General features: G+C 33.3%; 1 protein-coding gene across 4 annotated transcripts in view; it reads left to right on the forward strand.

The window, feature by feature from the left end:
- LOC124354246 (protein FAM135A-like) overlaps positions 1–19,325 on the forward strand; it is a 66,757-nt gene that overhangs the window by 8,439 nt on the left and 38,993 nt on the right. For all 4 annotated transcript variants that reach the window (XM_046804556.1, XM_046804557.1, XM_046804558.1 and 1 more), the window contains exon 2: positions 2,129–2,268. In XM_046804556.1, the coding sequence (XP_046660512.1) occupies positions 2,129–2,268 (140 nt within the window). The remainder of the gene's footprint in view (positions 1–2,128; positions 2,269–19,325) is intronic.

The raw sequence follows: 19,325 nt of genomic DNA on the forward strand, positions 1-19,325 counted from the left end.
ATTCAGGCGAAATCTTTCGCTAGCTGTAACTCGCTAACGAAGCGTTTTCGACCTATGTTTATATAACATTTTTTCATTATTTTTACTAGTACAATGTGCTGTAGAAGTGGGGGGAGAACTTCATGAATCACCCTGTATGTATGTATTATATTAAAATCACGTATTATATTGATCTTTTTCGACTGGAAAATCTAATTGTGTTTTAAAAATCACAAGTTAATACTAACTGAGTGTAAAACGAAAAAGATTTGTCGAAAGTATTGAAACATGGACGTTGAAATAGTTCACAAATCCGAATTCATAATTTGTTTTAAGATGGTTCAAAATTATCCCTCGGCCTTAAAAATAGATAACATTCACAACTCATTGTACAGGAAGTAAACTACGATGTTAAGGACAAACGTTGAGGGTTTTTAAATTTTAAACGTATATCAAATGTTTGGTCTTCAAAACGAGTTATCCTGTTGTTGATGTTTTAAAAAACAATTAGGTTTTACAATGGCTCTGATTCTACATCACGTCCATGTGTAACCAATTGTATTGCAATTGTCCTCAGGGTAGCACTAACGAACTTTTCTACATTACCGAACATGAACCAGATAGTACAAAACCACATCCCGTTCCAAATGTTACATATATTCTGAAAGGGAGAGTATCAAAGACAATCTAAACCTAGAGGTTTCATGCACACAGTAAATAGAACCAGCCAACATAAATCTCTAATGTCTACGTACTGTCAATGTTGATACTAGGCCTATGCGTCGGATCGCGCTGTGAGCAGTATTTCAGTGAGACTCGTGTGTATTACTTATTCTTTCTGCTGAGAAGTCTAGTATCCTGGACTCAAACAGCTGATTATAGTAAATACTAGCTGTTTCCCGCGGCTTCGCACGCGTCTCTTAAGCTTTGCCCGTATATTTCTTTGCCTTCAAATAGTGTTTGGATATTTTAATATACGTAACTACTGTGTTGTAATTGCAGTTTATAATGTGCAGGCGCTTTGATAACTTTTATATCTTGCAGTACAGCCTGGTGGTTAGTTACATCAATGGGCATTGCGTATAAACCTTCTACATAGAAAAATACAAATTTTCATAGTGATCGGTCCAATAGTTTCTGAGTCTATAAAGGACAAACACACAAACATTCATTTTTATATATTATGATTGCAGAAACAGTTTAAACAAAATTTGTCGTTTCTCTTAAGCTTACTCTATGCTTTAAAACTATAAGTGTAAAGAAATTTATATATAAATATATTTTTTGTCGCATTATATATGTTTACAAAGAACAGCTGATTAAAAATTTGAAAAGACTCTTTCACTTAATAACATATGTTTGCTGCAATGCATTTCTTACGGGTATTTCTGTAACCAGTGGGGCGGAATCCTGAATCGGGAAAGGGATAAAAAGTATCCTATAACCTTCTACAGATCAAGACGAACAAATTTTAAAAAAAAATTAGGCGAATCCGTCCAGCCGTTTGTGAGTGATGCTGTTACACACGAACAGTTTCATTTTTATATATATAGATGTGCCACTATATGGTCAACGTAAGGCAAATTTATTTAGTTTTCTTACAAGAAATAATGTATGTTTTAAAACGTTTATACGCTAAAAAGAGATGCTTCGTTACTTATTGAAGAAATTACAAAAACTTGGCTTTCTGTAGCTATTAATCAGAGACCAATATTTTTTTATTTACAAATTTAATACTTAATGTAATATTTGAGCGGGCTTAAAGTTGTGTAATATCTCATATGTGTTATTGGAGCACCCTGAATTCGAACTTGAAACCCTGGTAGGAAATTTATTGGAAACGAACTTTGCTGTGGTACTTACATCATTTAACAGTGTAAGATACGCTACATATAACAAGCTATCGCCGAAGAAAATAAATAAAAAATGTCACATTACATAAAAGTCGGTGTATTCAAATTATAATTCGTATTTACTCCAGGAATCTTACCACTAGTTTTGTAGCGAATGCATTTTTGATTCTACCAATAAATTAGTAGATTAAACATTTGATTATAAATATTGAATTGTAAATGAAGAATTATATGTTGATTTTGGTGCTGTATCGATAAGTAAACAATTAATGTATAATATTCCCTAATTGTTTCAGAAACCGAACTGGTGTTCCCAGCTTGTGTAGTCAATGGATCCGGGGTCAGCAAAACCTTCCAGATACTCTACCGCAACGAGGAGGTCTGCTTGGATGATGCCATCATGTTCCGTGCACACATCCTAGTCGACAGTCACAAGGTAGGGTATCATCTTCCTTGCTGCTGATTGGAACATGAACCTTCCAGATACTCTACCGCAACGAGGAGGTCTGCTTGGATGATGTCATGTTCCGTGCACACATCCTACGTCGACAGTCACAAGGTAGGGTATCATTTTATCTTCCCTTGCTGCTGATTGGAACATGAACCTTCCAGATACTCTACCGCAACGAGGAGGTCTGCTTGGATGATGCCATCATGTTCCGTGCACACATCCTAGTCGACAGTCACAAGGTAGGGCATCATTTTATCTTCCCTTGCTGCTGATTGGAACATGAACCTTCCAGATTCTCTACCGCGACGGAGAATGGGAGGCCAGCTCTGTTTCAGCCTCTGCAGCCAAAGTGGGCAGGGGACAGCACTATCTCTAGAGCAGGGGTTCTCAAGCAGGGGGTCGCTACCTCCAGAGGGGTCGCGAAAGGCCACGTCAGGGGTTTCGGAAGGGTCACGTAAGAAAATCTAAGTTTTTGTTCAAGAATGCCTACCGGTTTATCCTTTAGTCCATGGTGTTTGGGGTACAGAATACAGTACTTTACCACACACTGCGCTTATTTCCAAGGGACGTACACTACAACTTCAAATAAGACTCGTTGTATTACCGCATTTTTTTTTTTTTTTTTTTTAGTTTGATCCGCCTCTTAACTCAAGGAAGCACTTTTTTATCTATATATTACAACGTTTAACAAACTCGATGCAGTAAAGTAAACACGTGAAGAGTAAGCAACCTCCTGGTTAAATCAGGCAGAGAGAAGACCAAGTCATCATAGTTCATAAACTCTCTAATGAGTTCCGAAAATGTGAACAGTTCCTGGTCCGTTCCGGTTCCGGTGGAACTAGTTCCAGTTTCTTTTGCCTGGGGTCCAGGCTATCAACACCAAGGAAGCTCCACCAGACGTCAATTACTAGGCCTGCTGATTCACCCTCTCACCCCAGTATCTCGCCATATGTAATTAGTGATGTGTCATTCTTGGACGTCCATACGGTTATCCTATGAGACACATCCAGTTTGGCTGTACCCAATGTACGTTCAACAGGTACGATGTAAACAACCCAAAAGCAAATCTTTCTTCTGGTACCTTTGAAGAACTTTCTTTTCTTGATTTAGTGGTATTTGAATAATTTAACAGTTCAATCCAAATTCTAATTCTAATATTAATATTATTCTAGGCCTTTATACTGAGGATTATGTTTGTTTGTTGTCCTTAGTTTGTCTAATGACTGGTAACTTTTGAAATTCACCTCGTCCTGTCACACAGGTTTACCTAAATATGTAGCCAAACATTTAGTCTGTATTGAACGTTATTCTATGCTAGTCCTACATACTGAGGATTCCTTGATCCTTAGTTCACCTCATCGTGACACACAGGTTTGCCTAAATATGTAGCCAAACATTTAGTCTGTATTGAACGTTATTCTATGCTAGTCCTACATACTGAGGATTCCTTGATCCTTAGTTCACCTCATCGGGACACACAGGTTTGCCTAAATATGTAGCCAAACATTTAGTCTGTATTGAACGTTATTCTATGCTAGTCCTACATACTGAGGATTCCTTGATCCTTAGTTCACCTCATCGTGACACAGAGGTATGCCTAAATATGTAGCCAAACATTTAGTCTGTATTGAACGTTATTCTATGCTAGTCCTACATACTGAGGATTCCTTGATCCTTAGTTCACCTCATCGTGACACACAGGTATGCCTAAATATGTAGCCAAACATTTAGTCTGTATTGAACGTTATTCTATGCTAGTCCTACATACTGAGGATTCCTTGATCCTTAGTTCACCTCATCGGGACACACAGGTTTACCTAAATATGTAGCCAAACATTTAGTCTGTATTGAACGTTATTCTATGCTAGTCCTACATACTGAGGATTCCTTGATCCTTAGTTCACCTCATCGTGACACAGAGGTAAGCCTAAATATGTAGCCAAACATTTAGTCTGTATTGAACGTTATTCTATGCTAGTCCTACATACTGAGGATTCCTTGATCCTTAGTTCACCTCATCGGGACACACAGGTTTACCTAAATATGTAGCCAAACATTTAGTCTGTATTGAACGTTATTCTATGCTAGTCCTACATACTGAGGATTCCTTGATCCTTAGTTCACCTCATCGTGACACACAGGTAAGCCTAAATATGTAGCCAAACATTTAGTCTGTATTGAACGTAGTCCTACATTATGCTAGTTAGTCCTCATTTACTGTATTGAACGATTCCTACATACTGAGGATTCCTTGATCCTTAGTTCAGCTCATCACACATAGTTCAGTCGTGACACAGAGGTAAGCCTAAATATGTAGCCAAACATTTAGTCTGTATTGAACGTTATTCTATGCTAGTCCTACATACTGAGGATTCCTTGATCCTTAGTTCACCTCATCGGGACACACAGGTTTGCCTAAATATGTAGCCAAACATTTAGTCTGTATTGAACGTTATTCTATGCTAGTCCTACATACTGAGGATTCCTTGATCCTTAGTTCACCTCATCGGGACACAGGTATGCCTAAATATGTAGCCAAACATTTAGTCTGTATTGAACGTTATTCTATGCTAGTCCTACATACTGAGGATTCCTTGATCCTTAGTTCACCTCATCGTGACACAGAGGTAAGCCTAAATATGTAGCCAAACATTTAGTCTGTATTGAACGTTATTCTATGCTAGTCCTACATACTGAGGATTCCTTGATCCTTAGTTCACCTCATCGTGACACAGAGGTAAGCCTAAATATGTAGCCAAACATTTAGTCTGTATTGAACGTTATTCTATGCTAGTCCTACATACTGAGGATTCCTTGATCCTTAGTTCACCTCATCGGGACATACAGGTTTGCCTAAATATGTATGTAGCCTAACATTAACTGTACTCAAAATGTGTTTCAATTACACAACTAGATTGTAAATCACATTTATTTACACTGATCGTCATCTTGAAATGGGAAGAACGAGAGTACATCTTAGATGTTCATAGCTGTTTGGAAAAATACCAATATTTCAATATCTAGTAATGTTTTAATTGATTGGTTTTTTTACTGAACTAAATATACCTTTTTTGACGTAAACATAGTGACGACGTTTAAGGTTTTGTACAGATAACATTGAAATACATTGTTGATCCGAAATGTATAAAATGTTTGTTTTTCACAATCTTTTTTAACACGAGCAAGGTGGCTCTTCTTTACTTCTTTGCTTACAGATATTTTGTTACCTTGGTTACAAAATATGTAAAGAACAAAAGAGTATATCCACGGAAATAATGTATTTCCACTAGAAATATGTCATACGGATTATATAAAGAGTACACGGAGCGATGACACGTTCTTTGATTTGTAAGTTACGCGCGGCTGGCTATCGGAATATCCTCCACCTCTGGCACAAATGTGTGATGAATTCGTCTGCAGGGAATATCGTGTCTGTTGCCATTGTTCTGAATATTATGTTCGCTTGAAAGAAAGGTTACAATTGAATGTTTAAGTTTATTATTTAAATTTTGTTTAAGAAACAGTGAACGGTATATAATTGAAAACATACTTACTTAGATTCGTGCACAAATATTTTCTTTGATATAAATTTGGTAACCAAACTTCAAAAATAATTGTATTTGTATTTTTTTCCTATTAGTAACACTTATATCGTAACTGACGAAACTATAATAATTCCTTGGGCTTTTGTGAAGATTATCCTCCTGAGGCTGGACAAATTTAGTTTTTATTCTTTAGCACTACGTTTCGGAAACAAGTTGAGTAATATACTTGAAAATGTCATGACGCTTCATTTCTACATGAGGAACATGGTCTGACAAGGGTGCATGTCACTTCATGGGATTTTGCTGAATGGCAATGAATATTTTTATATTGGCATTATGAGCGCAATAGATAAATTTGTATTCTAACTATATTGATCTCTCTATTCATAAACACTCTATTAATGTCTCTGGTGTATTCAACCCAAAATAAATTGAAACATGTGATATGAATACTCATGTAATATAAATATACCAACATATGCAACCTACATTTATAGTGATTTCGTCTGTAGGTTGATATACAACACAATTTAAAGAATGAGCTATGACGCGTCATTTTCGTTTCAAATTGTTGTTTGTGTAATTGGCTTTCTGTCTATCTGTACGCAGGAAATCTTGAGAACGAAATTGGGAAAGTTCAGTGTCAGCGAATACCTTTATATTGGCATTATAAGCGCAATAAATTTGTAATCTAACTATATTGATCTCTCTATTCATAAACACTCTATTAATGTCTCTGGTGTATTCACCCAAAATAAATTGAAACATGTGATATGAATACTCATGTAACTTAAATATACCAACATATGCAACCAACATTTGTAGTGACGTGGTCTGTAGGTTGATATACAACGCAATTTAAAGAATGAGCTATGACGCGTCATTTTCATTTTAACTTCTTGTTTGTGCAATTGGCTTTCTGTGTATCTGTCCGCAGAAAATCTTGAGAACGAAATGGGTTCTACATTTGACATTTTGCATTGTAACTTCAGCGACTTTTGCTGTAGTGTGACGCACTTCTGCTTTGTATAAACTAAAGCAAGCGATTTCAAGAATTCCTGTAAATAAAAAAAAGGATTTCTTATTACTAATTACATTTACACAGAAAACTCCGTACCATTGTAATACTTTTGTAGTTCAGTAATAGTTATGTGCTGTATTTAAACGATCAATCATTGCTGTGCCAGTCGTGTTTTCATTTATTTCCAAACTGTTTACTCTAATCAGGCTTCTTTCTCCCTGTAAATTTCCAGTTTAAGAATGATTATACTTATTCTTACAGGTAATTTAAATTTGTTAGTTATCTCTTATTCCAGATATTGCCGATATCTCCAGTGCCTATGTGAAAAGTGGCGTGATCCGCACATTGTGTCAAATATGTATGCAATGAGGAATTAAATGTTCTTATTATTTATTTCTTTTGTTTGGAAATCGAGTCATCAAAGAGTTTCATTTACGTCCATCTCAATTAGTTGTCTATACTAAATGTTAATATACAAAATTTTTTGTTTTTATTATGATGACCCTAAATAGTCTCGAACTCATAAGATTTAAGTAGATACTGGTGGAAATTAAAACTGCACCTTTTTAGAAATATTCAGGTTTATTAAATCAATTCAAAGTCAATTGTTAACCTTGTATTCCACCAATGAAATGTTTTGCACAATAGTTTAAAATTACTACTTCCTTAGGCAAGGCACTTTCGATTTAACATGGACTCACTGTCCTCTAAATACGTGTGTATAAAATATAAAAATAAAATAATAATCTTGAATAAATTTGTATGAAATAAAATAAATGGGCTTTCTTCTCAAAACAAATAAAATAAAAATTATAAACTTCTTTAAAATAAAAATACTCAAACAAAACTAAACAGTTCTCAACAGGAATTTTTCACAAGTTCCTACAGGATATGGTGCAGCACCTGCAGCTCTTAATTTTAACTAGAATCCCTATAATTTCAATTAAATTTTTACGTTTGACCTTAAATAAATTACTCCTTTACAATTTAGATATATATTAGTCCACACTCAACAGAATTTGATCGTTAATTTCAAATTTCAATTCCAATTTCAAATTAATTCACTTCTTAAATTTTCAAATTTCAAATTTAGAAAAATTTAATAATTCAGTCAAAAGTACTTAGCTCTTTAGTCGTGAAGGTCTGGGAGTTCGGTATTAAAATAATCTATACCGACGGATCCTACGCCCGACACTACTTTTAAACTCGCACTCAAGACTTTACTCTATCGCTTCTCAACTCGGAATGGAAGCAGAGCGTGTTTTCTTGGCCTGCACCGACTACGCTCCTGTTCCTGCAGGCCTGTTTGAATCACTCTCAACGCAGGTTCGCCGCCTAACAAAAGATTGAGTCCACTGTAGACTATTGTTTAGCATTCACTGCCATCAAGTCAGGTCTAGACCAGATTCCAAGCGCGTTGTGCCTGCCGCTGGATTACAATATAAATTTACTTTTTTATTCCCTATCCATTTACAATTCTAAAATAAAATTTTATTTATTAAATTTTTATTTTTATTTAAAGTATACCATGTAATTGGTATATTGTCTTAATGACTACTCAAACTAAGTATATCCTAAAACAATGAATCAGTTAACACAATTAGATTAGCTTCTACTCATTCATGTTGTTATTTCGTTTTGAACACGCAATCATCATGAGTCCCCATTTCTTGTTCACTGACTCGGTGTCAACTCATTGCACTCACTGAGTGGGCGCTCTCGGTAATCTGAAATAGAAGATACGTATTACATAATATAACAGTTGAAGTTTTAATTTCTTAAATTTGTTCCACCAATTTTAATTTAGGATTGTATATAGACTGTGTTACACATAGTGCTCAATGAATGAAGCGCAGTGCGGAAAAGAAGCATAAATGTCAAATTCAAAGAGTAAACTTCATTTGTTTCTATTAAATGCTTCTAGAATTTTCAAACTGGTTCATTTGAGTTCGACTTTCATTTCGGAACGATATCAAGAATGTATTCGTTAAAAAAAATTTCTTTTCCGTAGAACTTATTTAGTTTAAAATTAAATGGAGGAAATTTAATAAACAAACATAAGCGGATTGTTTCTTCATTGATTATACTGAAAAATTTTGTTTTTACCAGTTTCAACTTATTAATATTGGAATAACATTCTTTTATGTAAACCTTATATTGCGTACAGGTACGATTAAATGCCGAATTGTTATCAAACCTACAATAACCGCATGGGCTCCTTAGTACGTAGTTAAAATTAGATTGGATGAAAAACTAAAACTACACAATATTTTATCAAGTTTTACAACAATGGAACGAAAAAATACAATTCCTGCAATATGTCTTATAATAGAATATCAATAGCGAAAATGTAATCAAACCCGTCATAAATGTTGAAAGTATTTTTCTTCAGCACGACGTGAAGCAAGAAATCAGAAATAAATAAATTTTTAAAGTGGAAGAGCTAGTTTAATAATTACTTATATGTGCATGTATATTTCGTCGAATAGGTTTGTTTTCGTGGTTCTGCACACACACACTAACTCGCATGCGCAAGTCGTAAGAACAAGTTTTGGGAACACATCTATAACAACTTTCATAGGATTTCAAATCAATATATGATTAAGAAAGTAAACACGAACAACATATGATAAATATAAACATGATCAACTAACCTCCGCCATTGCACACGTTGGCCTGCAATATACCACATGAGTTAGCGAACATTTTGTAGCCGCTTTTTGGACTGTGTCCACATGCAGGCATTTTGAGCTTCCCGCAAGGGAATGGACATTGGAGTTTGTGGTGTACGGAGATGACATGTACGGCTATACAACTTGCTGCAACTGAAAGTCAAAACATTAGGAAATTTTAGAGTATTTTAGTGTATAATATATTTGTAAAAATGTTGTACACTATATATATTATATATTATAATATATATATATATATATATATATATATATATGTGTGTATGTATGTATGTATGTATGCATGTATAAAACTTTACTAAAGATCTTTTGAGAAATTTCTTATCAAAAATACAAATAATACAGCAAAGTAATTTATGTAAAAATTAGCTCCACTGAAAATAAGATAAGGAACAACCTACATAGTCAGCCATAAATTTGCTAAGTGACGAATATAAAATATCTAAATATGTAGCTAGCTAGAAATGTAGGTTATATCATTAGCAACTTTTAAGAATGTATAAAACATGCTCACATTCGTATTGCTATTTGCATCAGAGAAAGAAATAGATCACTACTGTTGAACAGGATGGGCTAGGTCGTATTTTGTTACAATACTGAATCATCATTTTGAGGTTACGTTAAGTTTTCTTGGTACAAACATTGTTGCTGAGGAGCTTAAATAATAATCGACTGCTTCTCGGAATCACTAAGCACACATTAAAAGTAATTGATTTAAAGTCATTAAATTGATGTGCAACCAAAGACAATTTAAAATAACGTATAAATCGAATGTAAAACCTCGATATGTATAAAATTCAAATTTCAAAAACAGGTTAGTAACCGAGTAGATGCACACTCCGTTACACGAATATCGGTTTCCAATCATCATCGGAATTGAAGAGCAATCCACAAAACCTTGTCTTCAAGCCTTTTTTAAAATCGAGTCTCTTTAAGGCAGTTTTTACTTCAAATAGGAGACTCGAATTTTGGGTAAGATTAATGTTATTTTGAAAGTAACAGTCTGGAACAACAGTAAATCATATACACAGCATTGAAAATGTCTGCAAACATTTTGCACGTAGCATCATAACGGAAATTATCGGGAACTGGAGAATCTTGTTTTAGATTTCTCTCATAGCTCAAGAAAGCCTTGGGGTGCGAAGTTAAGTCTTCGTCAACCTTGGCATTTTCTTAACGCCATCCTGCACTCAGCTTGGACTATTTTAATTAATCAAAATATTTCGACGAAAAGTACTTTTTTACCAGCTGTAAAGTTTGTTTTTTTTCCGTTGTTTACTCACAGTTGTAATGGGAACCAACAAGGAAGGGGACAACTCAGCTCTTTTATAAGTACAAGTAACTAATGTAACCTTTTCAAAAGATTAACAAAGGTAAATAAAACAATTCCTCAACATCAAGCCATTTGGTTCTAAGCTGTATGTATGCAGTATGCAGGGTCAGTAAAAAGTCGTAAAGCAAATGTTTATTCAGAGGTTGCAGTATTGGCCAATTCAATAGTAGGAAGAAGTCCAAATATGGAACAGACCTCCTCTTTTGAATTACAAAAACTAGAGTTCACATCAGAACGTCGGTTAGGAGGTGACAACCTAGTCCACACATTTCGAGTGCTCAGCAATCTTCACACCTCTACCCGACCTCTTCGCACTTGTAAGCGATGGCCTATCCTTCGTATAGACAGACCAGTTACAAAGGCCTAACTCAAAGTTTCAGCAGTACTGTGACAGTAGTCTGTGAAACATAATGTTTTATGTATACGTGCATTTACAGATTCAATTAAACTGATTCGTTAAGTATATCGCCCTGTACTTTCTTTATTTTAAACAGAGATCGAAAGATTACTTACAATACTAATTACCAAAATTCAATGAATTTATTTTGAAAGGAAGACCGACACCATTTGCTAATTACTTGTAGATTATAAGGTATATTTATAAATTGCGTCCAGAAGACCAAATTTTGTGGAAAATAAATGGCATTCAAGGAAATACTTAGAGGGGATACATTTCTAACATTTAAAACCTACATGAATTGGCTATACCTGGCATGTAAAAGTTTAAATTATCAAAAATATCATTTGCTTACTTACGTGACAAGAGAAGTAGTATATTAACGAATTTCATTTTCAGACAGTATTCTTCAGAGCTGCGTTCAGTTGAATGATAATGGTTTATCGCCTGATGTTGGCTTTATAGGCGTGTTTGTCAATTGGAGCGTTGTCTCAGTACATTAGTATTCCAATTAAAACTTTATTACACTTTAGACGTTTAAGGTAGAACGCCTTGTTATGTGTCTGATGTATTACAGTCTATTCTTGTTCAATCACTAATAGATCAGAGTTTTCATTGTTCAAATGAATCATTACAAGTCGTAAACACTGTTACTGTGAGTTGTTAATATATTACTACGCTAAATTATAATTAAATACATTCCTCGGTAATAATTACTAGTTGATAGATAGTGTAAGTAATATGTTCGTGAATTATCACCTTTTTGGTTACTTACAATTTTTTAAAGATAGCGATCAATAAGTTTCTGTTGTACGTATCTATTTCCATGGATGTTAATGGAAGCCGTAGAAATAATGAAAGTTCAACATAGAAGATAGCGTCATGTTGTGATAAAACTGGAAATTCGTAACAGTGAAGAATTATTGGTCATACTGGCGGAACGTTGGTTAGGCTTCAGTCAATACGATACAACTCCTTTCCCTTCAAGTCATCTGTGTAGTAAATTCTATATTATTGACAATTTAGTTGTGTGAACAATGTTTCAACGTGCGTAACCCTAAAACTTGATTATACTTATGATACCTAAGAATTAAGTATTTCTCTTATATAAACATTTGATTTGTATTTTCATATTTAAACAAATAACACTATTCATTTTGTTACCCAATGGGTTTGATTAAATTTCCATTCAACATCGGCGTATTTTACTGATTTATGAGTTATAGATCCGAAATTCACTTTTCGGACGAAAAATGTTTTTTTGTAAATTTCAATTAGTCCTAAAAGGACCTTTGTGCTGCTTCCGGAGTGACAGGATACTCATGTTGGGTAGAGATGGGGGTAGGGGCCGCTTCCTTTCGAGATCCATGAGGAGGGATTTTGTACATTAATCTGTTATGTGTCCATGGAAGAATGGGGAGTCCACTCTGTACCGGCCTCTCCAGTCAAAGTAGGAAGAGGGTGGCACACCCTTACGTCTAGGCTAGAACAGGCTTAACACTCAGGAAGCCCTACCAACTCCAACAGCCATCTTCCGCTGTAGACTAAACCTACTATTGCACACCAGTATCTCTATATTTGCTGTTAGTGATGTGCATCTCTTGGATACCCACAAGGTTGCTAAGATTAAGATGACACATCGTTCATTGCTGTATCCAGTGTAGGTTCAACTGGAAGAACCAGCGAGTGTAGGTTCAACGAGCCAGAAGTGAACCCTCCTGGGGATAGTACATGTGTTATAAACCCACAACTTCCTGTTATGTTCTTTATAACTCTTTATATCGTTTACATGTGTTTGAAAGATATCTAATGTTTTAACTATAGTCTTTTTCCCACATTTACTAACATTGTTTTTGTTTAGTTAAATTAGAAGATTTTATTTTATTTTCTAAATACCCACAAAATCTTTTCATATCGCTACAGGTTTTCGGATAAATAATTATTCTTGTTATTTTCCGTATAGTCTTAAACACTTAAAATAAGTTTTCCAGGACAAGAGTTAAATATTTCTCACGCAACACGCTGTTATTGGACTTAGCATTTTATCAATGAGCGCCAAAAACTTCCGCATACAATCAACTTTAGTTCTATAACTTGTACTTAATAAGCCCATAATTTTTTTCAATAGATCAGTTTTCGAGTTGGTATAAAATATGTATTATAGATTATGAATATGGATATGAAAACATATATATATATATATATATATATATATATATATATATATATATATATATATATCAAATATGGGGTGTCTATTTGTGAATTATTTACGGATTCCCAGTTGTAAGTCACTTTAATAAGTATTGTTGATAGAGACATCTTTATTTTTTCGCGTTCAAAAATTACTAAAGAAAAACAAATCTTGGTTTGAGTCCACCCAACTATTTCGTATCTGATTATAATAGCGAACTATTGTCATTGCGTTCTTATATCTTCCGGGTTGAAGCTGTATTGTAAAAACAGTTAATTAATTATTCTGCATCAAAACACACGATTGAATGAAAATTTTAATTAACGCATATTTAACATGGTCAGTGCCTATATATCCAAATAAAAGAAGGTGTGATGAGATTGCAGTAAAGATTATAAATTTTAATTTTGTATGTTCAAAAATACGCGCCAATGTTTGATTTTACTCAGTCAAAATAATATGTATGCGTTCAGGGATTAAAATTCTGATTCTGATGTTGAACCTATTGATAAAATACATTGATTTAAAAAAAAATGTTTATTCACTTTTTACTTACGTGCAAATACAAATATTACTGCTCCGAAATTTATTTTGTGAGTAGTATCTCTCAGTTATCCATTGAGCTAAATGGCAATTAATTCATCATCTAATATTAAATTCATAATAATGTTTATTAATAAAACTCATTTTCTTAGTACATTAATTAGTCCAATTAAAAATATCTTAAAACCTGTGGCATTTGTGTTATAGCCTTTTCTTTTTCAATTACTAATATATCGACATATTCATTGTTCAGACACATTTAATAAGTAATGGCTTGTCGTAAACGTTCACACTTTACGCATTGCGGAGTTTTACAACACAAAATTGTAGTAGTTAAACGAATTGACTCCGTGTTTTACTTCAAATTACCATTTTATAAATATTTAAGTGAAGTATATGGTAAAATAATTAGCATCAATCATTTCATGTTATTTAATTTTGATTAAATGTTTGCAGTTAGCTGGATTGGACTTTTTCTTATACAGTGGTTACCCTCGTTAGTGTCTTCTTTAGGTTTCCGGCCTAAAAGTAATTCTAAAACTTCAGAATATTTTAAAGGAATGTCGTGAGTTATCTTTAAAATACTTTTCTTCTCTATCAGCTTATTTGGTTTCCCATGTAACCCAGATATAACATTTTGTTAGTAAACTAATATAATAACCCTAATTCTTATAATTATTTTTTTTTATTTGACAACATTTATCGATTGTCTCTCTGGTTGTTTACGAGTATATCTACATTGCATACGTGTAAATACCATTTAAATTTAGTATGAGAATAAAAAATCTATTTTAACTTTTTTTGTGGTAATATACATAAGAGTTTCAAAACATAAATAAATATTTTTACAATTAAAATTTTTTTTATTACTTTTTTAGTAAACTATTATTATTATTGAAATAACTCAGTAATACTGACATGTACTACTGAAATATCGTTCTCAACATAGAAACGGGTCAAGAACTTTTTAAGAAACAAAATGGGGCCTTACTTTCTGTCCACTATGGGGTAAAAAATCAGTTGTTTTGACCCACTCCAAATTTTTCTCTGGCTACGTTTTTGATAATATAAGACATTACAGGAAATGAATATCATACAACACATGTGAGCAAGTTCGTTAAAAATCATATGAAATAATAGGTTTCGGAATGTGTCACGTTTAGATCAATGTCAAAATGATGAACACCCAAATCTAATCTGCCTTATTTACATCGAAGGAACGACTGATGAAATGTGGCATATTAAATAGGCAAAATATAAAAGGTGAATTGCAGACGTCTCGAAAATTAAAGGACTAATTCGGACGATTGAAGGATGCTGCATGAGGTCTACTAAATTTCATACAGTTGTGGCTCATTCTACACCGGGGAAACAGTAAGACTGATATCTGCGCGAGTTAGTGAATACAGTAGGCACATGAAAAGACAGTATACGGGAAAATCGGTCAAAGCGGAAGTCAGTTACAAGACTAAACGTACAATAAAATTTGCCAAACCCAAAGTATTTTCAAAAATATTATATTACTATCCGAGAATAATAAGAGAAACCTATGAAATCATCTCGAAACAAAATCAAATTCAACAAAAAAGATAGCATCAAACTATGAACACACTGGCAGCCTGTGTTAAATAAATCTTATTTTGACTTTTATAGTATTATTGTTGGTTGTTTGGTTAAAGCTCCAGTACAGACGCCTGTGTCTTATTAGCAGTTTATACCTCTCTAGAGAGACGCCGACAAAATTCTGAAATTTTATTGTATAATCAAATTTTTGGCGCGCTGTGAAAAGCGGAAAATTTCATGTTAGTGATGACCCTTAAAAGCCTAAAAAATCATCTTTGTGCAGTTTCTAACCTTTATTTTTTTCATTTTAGATACTCCTGACGTATTGTATTTAGTTTTGCGTTAATTTACAAACCAAACAATACAATAACAAGATTTTATTTTCTAATGTCTTTCGTTTTCAAGGAAAGCATTATCTGATCCACGTATCTGAATACAAAGATTTCCTTTTGAAAGCAGAAGGGCTCACGATAATTAAATCTAGTTACTAATCAAAACTTTAGTGTTTTAGTTTCATGTTCGAACAAATAAAACTAACCATACTTATGTGATTAATTTGTAGGGTACAAATTTTCTTTTACGATAATCATTTTTACGTGAGATTAGTGAGTAATTTTGTGATAAATCCTCATCTAAAATAGACTTATCTGTCTTGTGTTTTATAAAATTGATTTTTTTTTTTTTTTTTTTTTTCAAAAAATGTCGTAATTTGTGTTCTTCTAAAACCCTCTTCCATGTTGGTTACTTTTAATTTACCATACAATTTTTACCATATCACAATATGTTTTCAGAAGAATAATTCATCTTATTCTTCATTGTGCGTATATACTTGAAAACGATTCAAAAGTGTTGCTTGTGTTGTTGTTGGTTAAACATTCCACACACATCAAGCACATACCTATCTTTTAATTTGTCAATTAGAGTTAAACACTTTTGCAACAATTAGCTTTAGTTTCATATCTGGCAATTAAGTCCATAACAGTTTTGATTGGACCAGACGGTCTTTAGAAAGTTTAACTTTGCATTTTAGATTAAATGTTGTGTATTTGCAATGCATAACAATGGACATGCTTGCTCAAGAAATTTTAGTAATGGAAGTGATTTTTTTATGTATTCAAAAAATACTAAAGACAAATATTTCTTGAGGAAACTCTATTCTTTAATATCTCATTATTATTGCGAACTACTTAGATATTCCGGGTTTTAGCTATCTTGTCAAACAGTAAGTGAAATTACTTTTCACCAGGAAAATACGATTGTAAAAAAACTAGTTTTCAAACATGGCCAATGCTTGCATATAAAAATCCAAGAAAGTGTGACAAGATTGCAGTAAAGATCAGAAATTTATATTTTGTAAGTTCAAAATTTCTCTTTCAGTTTTTAAAATATTCAGTAGTAGAAGGTTTGAGAAAAAGTACATCAGAATTGCGCATAACAGATGCGTATCCTTTAAATAAAAAAAGAGATTTTCGGTAAAGTTGTTCTTTAAAATTAAAATTTTCTTTTTTACTTCTTCGGTAAAACTTTGAGCCACTGAGGTTTCCACAGTTCTTCTTTGCAGTAGTGTGGTGCCTTCGTCATTGGATGAATCGGTGAGATAGCATAAAAGAACCCTTCCAAGGTGGGCTCTAATTTATAATATTTTTTCTTAATCTCGTGAGTATTATAGCTACAGCCGTGCCTTGTCAGATATGTATTAAAATAAATCCCCATTGGGACTAAAATGGAATTCTTTACAGAAATTTCGTTATCGTGGTTATAAAACATTGAGAGGACTGAGGTAAATCTCCACTTAAGAAATGTATTTCCACTAGAAATGTGTCAGGGATTATATAAATAGTACACGGAGCGATGACACGTTCTTTGATTTGTAAGTTACGCGCGGCTGGCTATCGGAATATCCTCCACCTCTGGCACACATGTGTGACAAATCCCGCTGCAGGGAATATCGTAACTGTTGCCATTGTTCTGTATATTATTTTCGCTTGAAAGAAAGATTACCCTTGAATATTTATGTGTATAATTCGAATTTTAGTTAATAACTAGTATAGAATTAAAAACGTACGGACAATCGTTATGGGGTGTAAATATTGGATTAGAATCAACAAACCAAAATATTTTATTTTACAAAGTTTGTCTCTTTATGTATGATGCTACAGGGACGAATTTTCTCGATTCGAAATTAGCTTCATAAATGACGAAGTATTGAGAAAATAACTAAATAGCACAAAATGTAAGGATTTGTGTAGATAACAAATTAAAAATAAAGACCGTATTAATATTTTTAGTACGAAGATTTCTTCTTCTACATATGTATTAAGACCTCTAAGGAGTTCTCACTATAGCTTTATGTATACTCACTTATGTGGAATTGCTATATGAGGATATTACGGTAAAAACTATCTACAGGCAAAATAACCCAAACTTCTGTAATAGTTATAAATATTACTACGGTTCAAAGTACGGTATCGTGTAGTTCAGTGTCCAACAAAATGGAGCAAGATGGAGTAAAGTCTGGCTTTATAATTTTGTATCATATTTAAAATTATATGTTACAAATGATAGATGCACACCTAGAATACTACTACTAGTCGCAGACGTGCGAAATGCACAACACCAACCAAAACAGTGGTAGTTACTCTTATTTGTAAAAGAAATCATTGGCTGTTTTTGGGGAAGAGAAAGTAAACTTTGCAGTATCTTGGTTTTCATAAAGATTTCATCGTTCTCCAAACATGTAAGCACTATTGTTTCAATACCTAAGAAGGAATTGGATCCTGTTTTCAAAATTTGAAAAATTTGATCACCTAATTTTCGATAACAACGATTTTGTCTAATACTGTACATATTATTTGTGAAACACCGTCTTACTTTTTCTGGGATAGGGACCGAGGACTATCGGGTCTGTGATTGGCAATTCCTTAGGAGTTTTTGCGGGGTTCCTGAACTAGTTTGAGTAATTCTGTGAAGGTACTTCGCCCTGATCCTCATTTAATACGTCGTGCTTTGGTAGACTTGTTTTCAATGGATTAATGTGAGGTCAAGATGATACTGAGCTGTGTCTTGTAATTAAACAATATCAGTGAACAATACCTTTTTATAGAAATAACTTTGATGCCTTACTAAACAAAATTGCAAAAAACATGTATGAGATAAAACTCAAAACACATTCAAATTTCATATTTACGCCGTAAATTATAAATAATAACCAAATTTTATTATAGAAGAAAACTTATAGAAAAAAAGTACCTGATCGAAAGTTATAAAGCAGACTGAAAGTTAATACATTTATTGTGCACTGTGGCATAAAACATCTTTTACACTCATCCTCTTATAATTTCATATTTAGATTGAATTCTAGAAGTGGTGGCTGTTAATGTTTTAAAATGTTAAACCTTTATTGACAATAAAGTAAGGTAGATAACATATATTGCATTATTTATTGAACTACCCAGAGGCATCCACTATAAATCGTGTTTGTAGAGAGCTAAATACAATGTTAGGAGTTAAAAATACACTTAATAAGGTGTTTTCCTTACAAAGTTCATCCCCCCACCCACACCGCCACCACAACAATAACTCTTACGTAATGTTTAGGGGACTCTCATTAGTCACACACTCATTTTCTTCTTCTCTTTTATGCTAAATTCTTGTATCGTGTTTTTATAAACCTCTTGTATGAAAATCTTAATGTGGTTTATAATGCAACTAGTAACAAATGTGTGTATTTAAATGATATTAGTTTGAAATACAATT

This window comes from Homalodisca vitripennis, chromosome 2 (genome assembly GCF_021130785.1).
Source record: "Homalodisca vitripennis isolate AUS2020 chromosome 2, UT_GWSS_2.1, whole genome shotgun sequence".
NCBI lineage: Eukaryota > Metazoa > Arthropoda > Insecta > Hemiptera > Cicadellidae > Homalodisca > Homalodisca vitripennis.